The 15,978-nt window shown below is 40.5% G+C and overlaps 1 protein-coding gene across 21 annotated transcripts in view; it reads left to right on the top strand.

Moving 5' to 3' along the window:
• LOC138753237 (neurexin-3-like) overlaps nucleotides 1-15,978 on the top strand; it is a 2,173,925-nt gene that overhangs the window by 65,263 nt on the left and 2,092,684 nt on the right. For 16 of the 21 annotated variants that reach the window (XM_069916009.1, XM_069916007.1, XM_069915992.1 and 13 more), the window contains one exon: nucleotides 13,693-13,722. The exons of the other annotated variants lie outside the window; for them this stretch is intronic. In XM_069916009.1, the coding sequence (XP_069772110.1) occupies nucleotides 13,693-13,722 (30 nt within the window). The remainder of the gene's footprint in view (nucleotides 1-13,692; nucleotides 13,723-15,978) is intronic. 21 annotated transcript variants of the gene reach the window in all.

Below are 15,978 nucleotides of genomic sequence, written 5' to 3'. Positions count from 1 at the left end.
GGTTGGTTGGGTGTTGGGCTTTTTCTCCTTTGCCTTTTGTCAGTGAGGTGGGCTCTGCGGTCTCGGTGGGCTCTGTGGTCTCGGTGGGCTCTGCAGTCTTCTTCAAAGGAGGTTGCTGCCCGCCGAACTGTGAGGTGCCAAGATGCATGGTTGGAGGCGATATCAGCCCACTGGCAGTGGTCAATGTGGCAGGCACCAAGAGATTTCTTTAAGCAGTCCTTGTTCCTCTTCTTTGGTGCACCTAACATCACTGGAATGCCATGCCATGCAAACATGGATTTTAAATGAACAATTACATCAGTAGTTCATGGCAGGCTGAGTTGTGCAATTTCTATGAATCTAGAGAAATAGTCCACCACTAATAAATATGTGTTCTCTCCAAGAGTGAATAAGTCTGTGCCAGGTTTTTACCATGTCCTGCCATGGAATTTACTCGGCATCAACGGTTCTCTTATGTTTGTCCTTTCCTGGATGCACTTTCTACACCTCAAGACAATCTAATTTATTTGATTACTCAGACCTGGCCACCACACTGTTTGATTGGCATATTCCCTTACTTTACAACCTCCTGGTGGCCTCGTGTACTTTCTTGAGTACCTTGTTCCACACATTAACCGGAATAACTAATCTCGTAACACGCAGGATAATTAACAAGATTAGTAAATTTATACAGGATTCTAAAATTAGTGGTATAGTGCACAGTGAGGAAGGATATCTAAGTTCATAACAGGATTTAGATCATTTGGGAAGGTGAGCCTATGAATGGCAAATAGATTTGGGTTTAAGGGAATGTTCCATACTGCATGACTCTAGAAAGGCCAAAGACTGAAGTTGCATGTGAAACATGAATCTACCCTAATCAATTGAATTGAAAGCAATTTTCACACAAGATCACAAGATATAGGAGCAGAGTAGGCCCATTGGCCCATCAAGTCTGCTCCACCATTCTAATCATGAACTGATCCATCCACCTATTCAGCCCACTCCCTGGTTTTCTCCCCATAACCCATGATGCCCTGACTAATCAAATACCTGTCAATCTCTGCCTTAAATACACCTGACGACCTTGCTTCCACTACCATTTGTGGCAACAAGTTCCACAAACTCATGACCCTCTGAACCTTCTCCAACACTAGCAAGTCTTTTCTTAAATACGGCATCCAAAACTGTACCCAGTACTCCAAGTGAGGTCTCACCAGTGGTTTATAGCATCTTAACATTACATCCCTGCTCTTGCATGCTATCCCTCTAGAAATTAATGGTAACATTACATTAATCTTCTTCACCATTGTTTGAATAAAATATATTTAAGCCAAATTCAAACTAATCAGATATTCAATTTTTAATGTTGCAGTCATACATTTGAATGCATTCCATTAGATCAGTAGTTTTCAAACTGCCCCTCTGAACTCACATTTCACCTGAAGCAATCCCTATGCCATAAGTGCTCTGTGATTGGTAAGGGATTGCTTCAGGTGGTATGTGAATGGGAAGGGAAGGTTGAGAACCATCTGTTACTGAAATATTTTGCTTGAGAAAAATTGACTTTGGCCCATTTCCTTTGGAGTTATGAAACTGCACAAAATGAGTCAGTTAGGTATGATTAACACAGTGGTTTTCAAACCTTTTTCTTTCCACTCACATACTACTTAGGCAATCGCTTACTAATCACAGAGCACTTATGGCATAGGGATTACTAAAGTGGAATGTGAATTTAGGGGGGAAGTTGGAAAACCATTGCATTAGATGCTTCACATCTGGTGCTCCCAGTCCGATATTCAGTATTCACTCACCTGAGTCAATTGTCATTTTCATTTGAGTTGATATTGCCCAGCTCAATTTACATAAGAATTGTCCTGGGCATCTTATTTTGCTGCAGTAAAGTCTTGATTAAACACAATGATTTCATTTCAGTCTTTGATGCTTAAAAGTTAACATTATGATGGATCAGGCTTGCTGGTCAACAGTGTCAAATGAATGCATTTATCTATATTTTCATCATATCAATTCTCCATTCCCTTTATATAATTTCAAAGCTGTAAAGTCAGTGCCTTGAAATTGCTTCAAAATATCTCTTTTGTCATCCACCAGTTGCTCCCTGCTGGGTATCATTTTAGTCTTCTGAAATTACCACCTTGTTCCCTGTTCTTCCGAGCACATGATGCAGACTCTTAATTTTTACATCTTTTTTGGAAGCTTAGAGAATAGAAGACCAGTTCACTAAGAATCCAAATAGTTAAACATTGAACACCCTGAGAAGGATGTTTCATATTTGCTGATTTGACTTGTGGATGGAGTTGGAAGGAAGAGTTTTGAAGTTAGTTGGAAATGGGTAAAATGGTGTGTTATATAAAAAAGAACAAATGAGATGCATGAAAAGAGATATGGATAGATGGGAAGATAGTGAACTATTTGGAAGGAACTATTTAAAATGGTGAGCCGAAGGGAAGGAGAATCCTTGATGAAAATAGACAAACACAATTGAGAAGAGGGATCAGCAATCCAGGCATGTGCCTCATTGAAATTTTCAGTACAGTGTGCAATGATATAAAAGAAAGCTTGTCTAAGGCACTATATTAGCTCTGACCATAAACTGGTTAGCCTGACATCAGTACTTGTGAAGATGCTGAAGTCAATTGTGAAGGATGAGGTTGCGGAGTACTTGGCGGCACAAAACAAGATAGGCCAAAGCCAGCATGGTTTCCTTAAGGGAATATCTTGCTTGACAACCTGTTGGAATTCTTTGAAGAAGTGACAAGCAGGGTAGATAAAGGAGAGGCAGTTAATGTTATGTATTTGGATTTTCAGAAGACCTTTGACAAGGTGCCGCACATGAAGTTACTTAACCAGATAAAATCCCATGGTATAACAGGAAGCATACTAATGTGGTAGAGGTTTGGCTGATTGGCAGGAAGCAGAGTGTCGGAATTCAGGGATCATCTTCTGGTGGACTGGCAGTTGCGAGTGGTGTTCCACAGGGGTCAGTGTTTGTGCCGCTTCTTTTTATAGTATATTAATGATTTATATTTTGGAATGAATGGCTTTGGGGCCAAGTTTGCAGATGATACAAAGGTAGGTGGAGGAAACGGCGAGAATGCAGAAGGACTTAGACAGATTAGGAAAATGGGCAGAGAAGTAGCAAATGAAATACAATGTACTTTGGTTGAGAAAAATAAACAGGCAGATATTTTTTTAAAATGGGGAGAAAATTGAAAATACCCAGATGCAAAGGGAGTCTTCTTGCAGGATAGCCTGAAGGTGAACATGTATGTTGAGTTGGTGATGAAGAAATTAAATGCAAAACTGGGATTTATTTCTAAAGGGATTGAACATAGGAACAGGGATGTGATGTTAAAGCTTTATAAGGGACTGGTGAGACCTCACTTGGAGTATTGTGAGAAGTTCTGGGCTCCTCATTTTAAAAAAAAAGGATTTGCTGACATTGAAGAGGGTTCAGAGGAAGGTCACAAGGATGATTCTGGCAATGAAAGGGTTGTCTTATAAGGAGTATTTAAAAGTTCTTGACAGAGTGGATGTAGAAAGGTTGTTTTCTGTTGGGAAAGTCTAGGACAAGAGGTCACAACTTCAGGATTGAAGGGCACCACTTAGAACAGAGGATTTTCTTCTGTCAGAGGGTGGTAAATTTGTGTAATTTGTTACCACAGGTGATTGTGAAGGCCAGGTTATTGGTGTATTTAAGGCAGAGATTGATAGGTTCTTAATTACCCAGGGGACCAAAGTTATGGGGAGAAGGTTGGGCAGTGGGGCTGAGTTGGAAAATGGATCAGCTCATGATTAAATGGCAGGGCATACTCAATGTGCTGAATTGCCTTTTTCTGCTTCTGTATCCTATGGGAAAGTCAAATAAACAGAAGTATATTGAACTTGAAATGCAAATGGAACTTGGAATATTTCAACCGTATAAGATGTGGATCTGAAACTGAAGAGAAATGGAATAATTTTGCAGAAGAAAGGGCAATTCAGGTCGTCTCAAAAATATGTATCCCATTTAAATAGTTATACAATTCTCACTTCAAAGTCTCTTGAATTTGCTTCTAATGCCCTTAATCCATTCTTTTCTTCAAGACCAGTGGAATAAAGTTTCTAATTTACCCAACCTTGTACTTCCAAACTAGTGAAATAAGAAAGTCTGCAGATGGTGTGATTGTAGTAAATACATAAAAGTGTTGGAGAAACTCATCAAGTCCTAGAGGGTTCATAGGAGACAAAGATACAGAACCAATGTTTTAGTAAAATTAATTTAATGAAAGTGATATCACAATTGTGCATTATTTAAAATTTCTAAACATTTCAGAATACCTCCATTTATAGAAAAAAATAGCATCCTACCTGAGCCATTCATAAATATCAGAACAGTCAGGAGTTTGTTTAAACTGTTTTACAAAGTGCACAAGAACATTCTGCATAAATTAAGAATTTTAGGGTGTCGCATGAATAAAAGCTCTCACGACTGGAGGGATAACAAACACTTTTAATAGCTTATAACTAAGGGTATGGTCTCACAGTAGCCTTCAGAAAGATCCTGGGTTTAGGCGGGAAACCAGGGTTATATGTGAGCAGATAGGGGCGGAGACGGGAGGCGGGGACAGCCATCAGCACAGCACCCTACCATTGAATCCCAGTTCATTGCATTCACCCCTTCCTGTAGAATTTAGGGTCTGTGAATGAAGACAGAGAACATAGGTTCAGAAACAAATGGTCTAGAGGTCTGGAGCTCCTGGTGGAGGACCTTAGCACCAGGGGCCCTTGGTCGCCTTGTGAGGGAGGAGAGGCGGGCTCAAAGGTAGAGGGGAGTGCACTTTCCTCCTGAACCTGATCTCCTGAGGTCCTGACTGGGGGTGGTGAGAATGAGCTCCATGGCTTGCAGGCCACCTGAGGCAATAGACCCTCTGTTGCAGTGGGTGCCAGGTCCCTGATGGAGACAATGTCCTCCCTGCCATCTGGGTACTCCACATAGGCTACATGGGATTGGTGTGGAGCAGTTTCACCCATTCCACCAGGGGGTTGGTCTTGCTTCTCCTCACGTGCTTCCTGAGAAGGACTAGACCAGAAATGGTGAGCCAGGCTGGGAGTAAAGATTTTAATGGCGACCTTATTTCAAAAGTGAATAGGAGCTCATGAGGAGTGGCGTTGGTCGTGGTACATAATAGCAACGGGATGGAATGGAGCGCCATAAGGAGGATTTCCTGCCAACATCTGGAAGGCCTTTTGACTTCAGGGCCAGTTTGACAGCCTTCCAGACCATGGCGTTTTCCTTTTCAACTGCCCGGTCCCCCAGAGGTTGTAGCTAGTAGTCCTGCTGGACGTGATGTCCCTCACCAGCAGGTACTGAGGTATCTTGTCACTCATAAAGGATGAACCCCGGTCACTATGAATATAGCTGGGATACCTGAACAGAGTGAAAATGAAATCTTTGGCCTTCATGACTGACGAAGTGGACGTGTCTGGCCATGGAATGGTGAACGACGAGCGGGAGTACTCGTCATTGACAGGGAGGAAGAGAGTATTCCGGTTTGTGAAGGGGAGAGGTCCCTTAAAATTGATGCTGAGGTCCTGGATGACTTGGTTAGGTGTGCCTTTGCAGGGCGTTAGAAATGCGGCTTGCACTCTGCGCAGACCTGGGAAGAACTGGTCATTTCCCTGACGTCTTCCATGGAGTTGGGCAGATTGCACGCCTTGACAAAATAAGCCATGCGGGTAACCCCTGGATGGCAGAACTCATTATGCAGAGTGTGGTAAATCTACTTCATCAATTGGCACTACACAGAAACCATAGTTGGCTGGTGTGTGCTGAGGCACAGCTTCCTCTGGATAAGGCATTTGGAGGGCTTCTGGCCAACAGGCAATGTCATAATTGTAGGTGGAGAACATAATCTTGACATTACTAAACATGAATGCGACTGGGCGCTGGTCAGTGAGGAGCGTAAATCTTCTACCAGCCAGGTAATGCCTCCAGTGTCTTATGGCTTCTACAATGGCTTGAGCCTCCTTTTCCACCGATAGTTTCTGGAGCTCATGGCCTTGTAATGTCTGCAAAAAAAATGCAACCGTCCTGCCTGCCTAGTTGAGGGTAGCGGTCAAGGCTACATCCAAAGTGTTGGCTTTCCACTTGGAAAGGCTCATTCTCATCCACTGCATGCATGGCAGCTTTCGCAATGTGGTTCTGGAGGTAATTAAAAGTTGTTTGGGCTTCAGCCAAGAGGGGGAAATTAATGGCTTTTAGGAGAGGGAGAACCTTATCAGCCTATTGAGAGATTCACTGGGCGTAATATGAGAAAAACCCAAGGCATCTCCTTCAAGCCTTTGTGATCCTGGGGATGGGCAGTTCTAACAGAGGACGCATCCTATCAGGATCGGGGCCACGTGGGCAAGGATAGCCAGTCGTTTAGTCCTGAACATGCACTTGTCAGAGATATGTGAGGTTCAGGGCTTTTTTCACATGGAGAAAACTCTGGAGGTTGGTGTCATGCTTTTCCAAGGAGTGGCCACAGATGGTGACATTACTGAGGTAGGGGAAGGCAGCCTTCAACCCATACTCATCCACCATTCTGTCCATCTGCCTCTGGAAGATAGAAACCCCATTAGTGATACTGAAAGGGACTCTCTGGAATTGATAGGGACAACCGTTAGCCTCAAATGCCGTATATGGATGGTCCTCGGAACAGATTGGAAGCTGGTGAAAAGCAGATTTCAGGTCGATGGTCATTCACCATATCCGAAATTTGAGGGAGGGGGTATGCATCCAGGAATGTGTACCGATTAATGGTTTGGCTATAGTCAATTACTAGCCTGCACTTATTTTCCTCCCTTTTACCACTATCATTTGTGCTCTCCATGGGCTGGTGCTAGGTTCGATGATGCCTTCTTCGAGCAGACGTTGTGTCTCAGACTTTATAAAATCTTGGCCTGCTGTGCTGTACCTCCTCCTCTTGGTAGCAATGGGTTTTCAGTCTGAGGACAAATTCGGGAAGAGAGGAAGTGGGTCAATATTTAGTGTGGAGAAGCTGGATGTGGGTTCTGATGTTATGGGCACTATGTTCTGAACCATTACAGGAGGAGGGATCAGAACACTCCAAGGTCATGCTTTTAAGGTGATACAGGTAGTCCAGACCCAACAACACCATAGCAAACAATTCATCAAGTATGTACAAGCGAAATTTACAGAATTCCCCCCTTCAAATGACAGATGTACAATGTTGTTGTTCACACATAGAATGTGAATGAGATGTGAGAAATATGTGGTAATTAGAAGGATACATCTTCAGATTGTATTTTTGTGCAGTCTGTGAGTCTGTGAAGCTTTCAGTTGAACCTGTGTCGATTAGGCATTTAGTGGAATGTTGGAGTTGCTGAGCTGGTGAAGTCTGTCCTGATCTAGGATCATTGAGTCTAGGTCTCCGGATACTCCATGCTCTTTGCATGAGTGGCCCCTACTGTCCTAGGTTGCCCTGCATTGGTAAGATGGAGTTGACCTTGTGGTGTGACAAGATGTCCACCCTCCTACTTCCTCTGAGGATGATGGCCCCAAGTTTGAATTTGGGTTGCTTTATCGCACCGTTTCCACACTGCCACCCTCGGTTGGCATGTCACACAGCAAGTGGGTTCGGGTGAATTTGGGGCAGATGGCTTGGAGCTGGAATCGAATCCAGGAGCGGTGCAGGCCATGAACTTCCCTGGGCTTCCCTTTACGTGACAAATCCTCGCCAAATGCCCTTTCTTCTCACATCTGGAACACACTGAGTCTTTTTCCAGTGACAAGATCGGGGGTGTTGGCTCTTGCTGCAGAAAAAGCATTCCCTAGCGCGGGAAGTGATAGCCATTAAGGCAGGGGTAGTGGGAGCAGCAGTTCTTGGAAGGGGTCACCTGGGTAAGTGAGCTCACTTGCTTCGAGGTTGTCATTCTTGAACTTTTCCTGTTCCAGCGATTTGGCCAGCTCGATATGGCTAGCCAGGTCCTTCTTTCCCTACTTGAGCAGTTGCTGCCTCATGTAACTTAAGTGGACTCCCATGACTAGAGTGTCCTGGATCTGTTCTTCCTCACAAACGCGGCCTGTAGCTGCTTTGTACCTGCATTTCTTGGCAAGCGTCCACAGATCTAGCAGGTAGTCATCGATGGTCTTTCCTGGCCACTGGCGACGTAGAGCTTCATTCTGTGACTTCAGGTACCTAGCCTTCAATGCCTCAATAGCAGTGTCATATGTAGAGCAGTCCCTGATGACTGCATACCCTGCCCTCGAAATGAGTGCGGACCTCCTGAGTTCATCGGTATGGAGACATCTTTGGTCGCGCTCAGTAGTCCTGGAAGCAGTTTAGCCAATATGTGAACTCCTCAATTGCTTCAGGGGACAGACGGTCTATCAGTAGCATACCTGGCTTGAGTAGTGCTTCCATCATTAGGGAATAAGCTAATAAAATTGTAGCGTGAATAAAAGTTCTCATGCCTAGATGGAGAACAAATGCTTTTATTAGTTTATAACTGAGGGTAGGGTCTCACAATAGTCTTCAGAAGGGTTCTGGTTTAGGCAGGAAACCAGGGTTATATATGTGCAGATTGGGGGGGGTGGGTGGTGGAGATGGGAGGCAGGGTTAGCCACCAGCACAACACCCTACCAGTGAATCCCAGTTCACTGCACAGATGTTATGTACAAAACTAAGTAGTGGTTAGCATAATTTTACAGCGGCAGTGACCCTAATTTGAATCTGGCGCTGTCTGTAAGGCATTTTTATGATCTCCCTGTGTCTGCGTGGGTTTCCTCTGGGTGCTCCGCTTTCCTCCCGCCTCCAAAAATGTACAGGGTTTGTAAGTTAATTGGGCAGCAGGGTCTCATGGCCCAGAAGGGCCTGTTAATGTGATGCATCTCTAAATTAAAAATTAAATAAAGTAATGCCACAAAATTAATTGCAAACACAAGCTGATAACTATTTAGCAGGTAAGGCAGGGCATCAGTTGTAAATGTTGACCATCTCTCTACCTTTACTGATATTGCCTGACGTGCTGAGTTGTTCTAGCAGTTTGCTCTGAATGCTTTGCTTGCAACTCTCTGCAACAATCCCAACCTCACCATCAAATCTGCAGATAGGGTTTGCTCTTGTTCCACCTAACTCCTCTGGTCCAATCCCTTCACACTTACATCTGCAATTCTTCATATGCCCTCCATCTCTTCAATGACTTCAGATTCCCCGAACTGGACCACTTCATCGTCACAATGGATGTCAAATCCCTTTATACCTCCATCCTCCATACAGAAGGTCTTAAAGCACTTCACTTCTTTTTGGACCAGAGACCTGACCAGTCACCTCCACCACCATCCTCCTCCACCTGGCACAACTTGTCCTTACCTTCAACTCATCTCACTTCCTCCAAATCAAAAGAGTAGCCATGGATACTTGCGTGGGTCCCAGTTACGCCTGCCTGTTTGTGGGCTTTGTGGAGCATGCTGTAAGCCTATACAGGCAAGGCCCCTCCACTAAATCCATGACTACATCAGGGCTGCCTCATGAACCCGTGATGAGCTTGTCAACTTCATCCACTTCGCGACAAATTTCCACCCGGATCTCAAACTCACCTGGTCAATCTCCAGCAACACTCTCCCCTTCCTGGATCTCTCTGTCTCCATCTTGGGAGACATGCTTTCCACCGACATAAATTACAAACCCACTAACTCCCACAACTACCTTTACTACACTTTCTCACACCCTCTCCCCTGCAAGGATTCTATCCTCTTCTTTCAATTTCTCTGTCTCTGCTTTCAAGATAAGGTCTTCCTCTTCTGAAATGTCACCTGCATCTTTTCCATTTCCCACTCATCTGCCCTGGCCCCAACTGCCCCCAGACATAACACATATTTTGATGTTTCAGCAATTTATGCATCTCTGGCTTTTCTGTCTTGCTTTCTCTTTCTGAAACTTTTTCATGCAATTCTTTCCTTAAGATGATAAAGCTATTTGCTCACTTGGATGGAGTTCTTTGAAAGGTTACCATAAAGCCATAGATGATGTTAACATTTATTTTATGTATAAATATCTTTAGAACCTCATTTCAATTTTTTGGGAGCCTCATCTTGTATTTGATCAGCTTTTCTCTATCTTTACCCTGAAACATTTGACCTATAATTAGTTCACTAATCATCCAATTAATCCTACAAAACTATTGCACCTTGCAAAAATAGAAATGTTTAGCAATTTGTCCCCAATTGGTAGCACTAAATATATTATCTATTCCCTTCAGTGTGTTCTACTCTGCTCCTGAATCCATTGACATCAAAGGAATGAATTTAAAAGGATGAATATAGCACTATGATAAACTGTATTTGGCTTGTCTGACCAAGGATGAATTTTAAGGCAGTAGAAGTAACAGCAGAATGCACCATTCCGCTCAACTGACTACAATTCTTCATTCTCTATACAAGGTCCTCTTGGCCTACTGCATCTAATCTTATCTGCAAACCCTCCATGTTTCACACCTTCATTTGTCACCCCAAAGTTATTCACCTTAACCATTCTGCATCCTAATCAACACTGTCCGGGATTTACCAGTCTGGTCCGTCCAATTTTAGCACAAATTAGGTGCTGCTGCCTCACAGCTCCAAATACCCAGTTTTGATCATGACCTTTGGAACTTCAACCACAGTGTCTTCAGACTTTTGTGTTTTAATCATGACCTTGGGAGCGGTCTGTGATTCTTTGTTTCCCTGGGTGCTCAATTTTCATCCAACTTCTCAAACATTTACAACATAGAACATTACAGTATAGGACAGGCCCTTCAGCTCACCATGTTGTGCTGACCTATGTGAAGCTACAACAATCTAATTTCACCTACTTCATTCTCATAACTTTCTGTTTTTCTTTTGATTGTCCCTCTAGTACTAGCCTCCGAGACCACCCCTGGCAATCCATTCCAGGCGTCCATCACTCCCTGACATCTGTTGGTTGGTAGGTTGAATTGGCCATAGTAAATTGCTCCTATTGTGTAGGTTAACGTTCAAACCTGGGGGTGGTGGGTGGAGGTCGTAAGTGGAGTTTATGGGAAATGTGGGAAATATTGAAAAAGAAACAGGAATTAGTATAGGTTCAATGTAAATTGCTGCTTGATGGTCATCATGGACTCAGTGGGCCTATGCTAGATGGCTTTTCCTTGGTGCACCAATTAGTAGTTGCAGGTTTTAAAAGATAAAAAGCAAATATTAAATACATTTTACCATTATGATGACAACTGAACAAGACATTTTTACAGTAAGATCTAAGAATTTATATAAAATGTACATTTTTAAAATGTACCTTATAGTTCACACTTTGCAATTGAGCTATCGGTTTTGTGTCTATATTTGAGTCCTAATATCTAACCCAGTTTGTGCCATCAAATGCTGTCGCTGACTACCTTTGGTGGCTAATGCTCTACTTTTGTTTTGATATCAACTGCCTGTTCTTCCCTGATCATGACATTTGGATCTTTGAACCAAATGTTGGGAGGGTACAAAATCATTATTTAACTATTTATCACTGATAGGTACAGATTTGTGGTCTCTCTTTGGCCTAGTATTTCAACCAGGATTCATAAAAAATAGGGCACCCAGATGGATAGCACACTGAAACATTTGAGCTGATTCAGTAGGGGTAAAAAAGCTGATACCAACTACTCTTTAAAACAATGAAAATATACCAGAAGGTTTGTTTTCTTGACCTCTAACATATAAGGAGTTAAAATTGTTATGCTGGGGAGCAGGGATAGTATTTTTGGCAGGTAGAACAAACAATCTGAAAAAAGAGAAAGGAAGTTTAAGGTTTAAGACAGTTTCAAGAGGGTCGATGAGAGCTTGCTGTTTTCTCAGAAGGTTAGGGAAGAATTGATCTCTCAGTATGAAAATTTGCATTTTCAAGTACTACCGTATATCTGCAATGAAGGTGACTTTGCAAACTGCACACTGTTCATATCTTTCGGTATTGTCAGTTCTACAATTGGTAGTAAATTTTATATTTTCAGGAAAACATGTTCACCATGTGAATAATTTACTCGAATCCTTTTGTAGGAACAAACAAACAAACAAACAATACAATGACTAAAGAATATTTTTAAATATTCTTATAGTTGAGTAGCTTTCTTGATTTAATTTTTTAAACAACTGATCTGATTCCAACTGCCAGGACAGATGATGAAATTTGCGGTTTCTTTTTGTTAAATTCATACATGCACAGTGTTTATCACTTGCATGTTCATACGCATGGTACTTCTGTTCTTGTGCATGATGCTGTTCCATGCAAAGACAAGTGCGCTCTGTGTGTCTAACTTCTGGTTCTCTCCTTTCTTGAAATTTCTGCTTTCAGAAGTCAACCGTGTGCCAGGTGAGCTCTTTCTCTACTGAATAAACTTAATTTAATCAATTATTAACTTGCAGGATAGAGCTGATCTTGTGATTTATGAAAAAAGTTATTAAAATTCTAAGATTGTCATAAAAGTATTGCACAGGGCTAAATATTCTTTAATGATGCTGTATTAGTTAATGCAGTAGAATATTTTGATAATGTAGAACTCCCCCTGGTGATGGTTATTTATATGCAAGGGTCGTAGATGCAGAAATAAACAATCACTTACAGTACATGTAGGAAATTAATAACTATGGAAGAGGTCCCTAAAATGGGAGGTGACACTGTAAAAGTTCTGTCGTGAGAAGTGGTCACTAACTTGAATTTATTTTTAAGTTACTGGTACCTGTGAGAAATTGCTAAACTGGGTTATAAATCATGTTCAGTAATTGACCAATACTTTATAAAGAATGAAATAACCAGCTATAAACCATATGTCAATTTTTATTCTTGCCTACATCTTCCCCACGCCCCAAAACTAATAAGTAATATTCTGTTACCATAAGTAAATGACCTTAATTCAGAAATAACTTTGCATTCCTTTGTAATTACAATAGGAATTTACAATAGGAACCTGTCCATGCTTTACCTTTCACTGCCAAGAGGAAAAATAACAATGGCTATATTATTATAATAGTGCAATACTATTACAACGGCAGCAACCTGAGTTTGAATCTGGCGGAGATAGAGTTCGTACTCTCTCCCCGTCTTTGTGGCTTTCCTCTGGGTGTTCCAGTTTCCTCACACTCTTCAAAATGTATGGTGTTTGTAGGTGAATTGGGGCATTTGGGGAGCTCAGGCTCGTAAAGGGCCAGAAGGGCCTGTTACCATGTAGAATGTCTAACTTTAATTTAAAATATAAAAATTTCTCCAGAAAACCTTGTTTAATTCTCCAGTTCAAAACAAACACATTAATTAATGATCCCTCCCCTTGACTGTCACATCATTATAATGGTTAAAATTGTGCTTTCTTGCTTGTCCCAGAAAACTAATTACTAGATGTAATACTTAAAAGTTGAAGGTAAATATTTGAAAGAGTAGGAAATATTAAACAAATATTTGATCTGGACAGTACTCAAAATTGATTCCACTGGTTAGTTTTTATGCTGTTGAAAAAAAATTACTTTTGTATATTTTCAGAGGGCAATAGGTGACTTACTTGATTCTTCTGGAATCTGTTTCCTCTCAACCTGTTCTTTTATAAAGCAAGCGTGATAACATACTTAATCTTAAGTATGTAATATCACAATACCAACTGGTATTGTATGAAGCTCTGTTTATTTTCTTTGACTTTATTTCTTCCTCTTCAAAGGTTTCTCGCATCTGATGATGGGTGAGCAAGGTATGCTATCTTTCTCTTTCTGTTAACTTTTTTTTCCCCTTTGCTGCAATTTATTAAGTAATAATGCAGCGGATGAATTTCTGTTTCCTGCATTAGCCATTTCAAGGCTTTTTATGACTGCAAGTCACTTAAAGTTGAATGCTGAATAAGTGATTCAGATGGTTCTGTTGAAATGTTGCTGCAATCATAAGGGTGAACTGAAATACAGAATGCCTTTTTAATGTGGTGCCAGTTACATTTGCAGTGACCCCAAAATACATTCTGTATATATACACACAGATTTATATTTGCAACATTGCATGATCCCTAGGATTTAATAAAAATCCTACAGTAACTAATGAAGCTGGGGGTATCAATGGGTGAAAATAATGCAAATGATATTTTCACATTGCGAACCATTGATACCCAAAATTGCATACGTTGTTTTTGCATTTTGGATTTGCCATTGCATGTATGTGTATATTTTGTTTAACACTGCATTTTTTGGGTGATTTTGTATAATATTCAACAAATTAAGTGTATTACTGCAGAATTCTGCAATAATTCACAGTTTTAAGGTTTTTTTTGTTATTTATGTGGTGTGATGTGTTGAAATGTTCCTAATTTGTTATCCTTCCCCTTCTTCATTGCCCCTCAATGATGGATTTCATGCTTACTTGGATCCAATCTTCATTTCTGTAGGTAGAAGCAAAGGTAGAGTTGTGTTTTTATTTTCACTACTTATTAACAAAGATGTTTTTTTTAAGCATGAGATTGTTGATCTGTCATTGTTGTTATGCAGCTGACCTGAAATGGCCATCAGATTTTGGCCCGATAACGTTGGCGATGGAAATTGTTTCTCATGTAAACTTCAGATTTCTTCCATCCAAATTTAACACAGTTGTTAAAATAATGCATATGTCACTTATTTGGAGAAGCACGGCTCCAATATGAACAGGAATTCAAGATGTCATTGCATGGAAAAATTGTTGTATACAATGAGAATCTTGTGCTGCATCACTTATTTGACTGCTTTGCATTAGCCAAGCTGAGAGTTAAGAATAATCAGAATCCTATTCTTAAGCATCCCTTCATGAGGAAGCTATGTTATATGGTGGAGCCTTACTGAAATACAAAGCCAAAAAAGTTGGTGGGAATTATTTTGACTGATTTCATGGTTTTGAAAACAATCTATGATAATAAAATAATGATGGAAGCTAATTAAATTCATTAATTCAGTTTTTCATCCGGAACAACAATATAAACTCCCACAAGTACATCAAGAGATTTGTGTTTCACTGGATTTTAATTGCATAGATTTAAACCTATTACAAGGATTGGTTAGGTATTTACTTGACTGGCAGATGAAGAATTAAATGTTGCATTTCATGTTTTTTTTTTCAGGCTGTCTTCATGTACTACAAATATAAATTTGTTTGACAGAAAATTACTTCATCTTAATATTAATAGATCAGAAAAAATTGTGATGACTGGTACCCTTTTCCCAGTGTGCAATTTTATTTTCAGTCTGATTTCAGGAATAGGTTGACGACTTTTTGATAAACAATTTCATCATTTACACTTTCCGTCTGTTCTCCAATAAGGTTTTCCAACTTTCTGATGAAAGATCCATATGTTCATTGTAGGTGATATGTCAATTTTCCTGTTAGTGCTTTTACAAATTTTAGTTAAGTTTTCTGAGATATATCATATATTGCTTGACTTTTATATATGAGCAAAATTTAGGAATTATTTTTGAGACAAAAAGGAAAAATGTCAAATACAGAATACTCTGGTAAAAACTGTCTCAAATTAATGATATTGAGCAACAATAAATGCTCAATATGAAGAATTTGGGAGTGTGCCAACAGCATTCTATCTACAGGTACCGAAGTGATCTGCTGCGATTGAATTTCACTTCTTTCAGGTTCTAAATTCATCATCCTTGATCTTTACTGTATGATATTAATTTGTATACATGGAACCTCTTTGGCCATTCCATGGAGATGGTTCCCTTTATTTCACATAAAAACATGCTTAATGTAGAAAATGTTAAAATAAAATGTTGATCTTATAGTACATATGAATCATACTCATGGAAATCTCCCACAGTATCACTCCAAAGCAATTTGATGGAATATTTTCATTAGTGGGAGTGGGAGCAAGTGTTATTATGCCAGCAAACAGTAAACACCATACTTTAAAAAACCCACAAATGAGGTATTCAAATAATATCAAAAAAATCACAAACTAAATTTTGTTTGTGCCTACTGTATA

This window comes from Narcine bancroftii, chromosome 2 (assembly GCF_036971445.1).
Source record: "Narcine bancroftii isolate sNarBan1 chromosome 2, sNarBan1.hap1, whole genome shotgun sequence".
NCBI classification, from domain to species: domain Eukaryota; kingdom Metazoa; phylum Chordata; class Chondrichthyes; order Torpediniformes; family Narcinidae; genus Narcine; species Narcine bancroftii.
The sequence above is the reverse complement of the archived record's forward strand: the minus strand, read 5'-3'. Positions and strand labels throughout refer to the sequence as shown.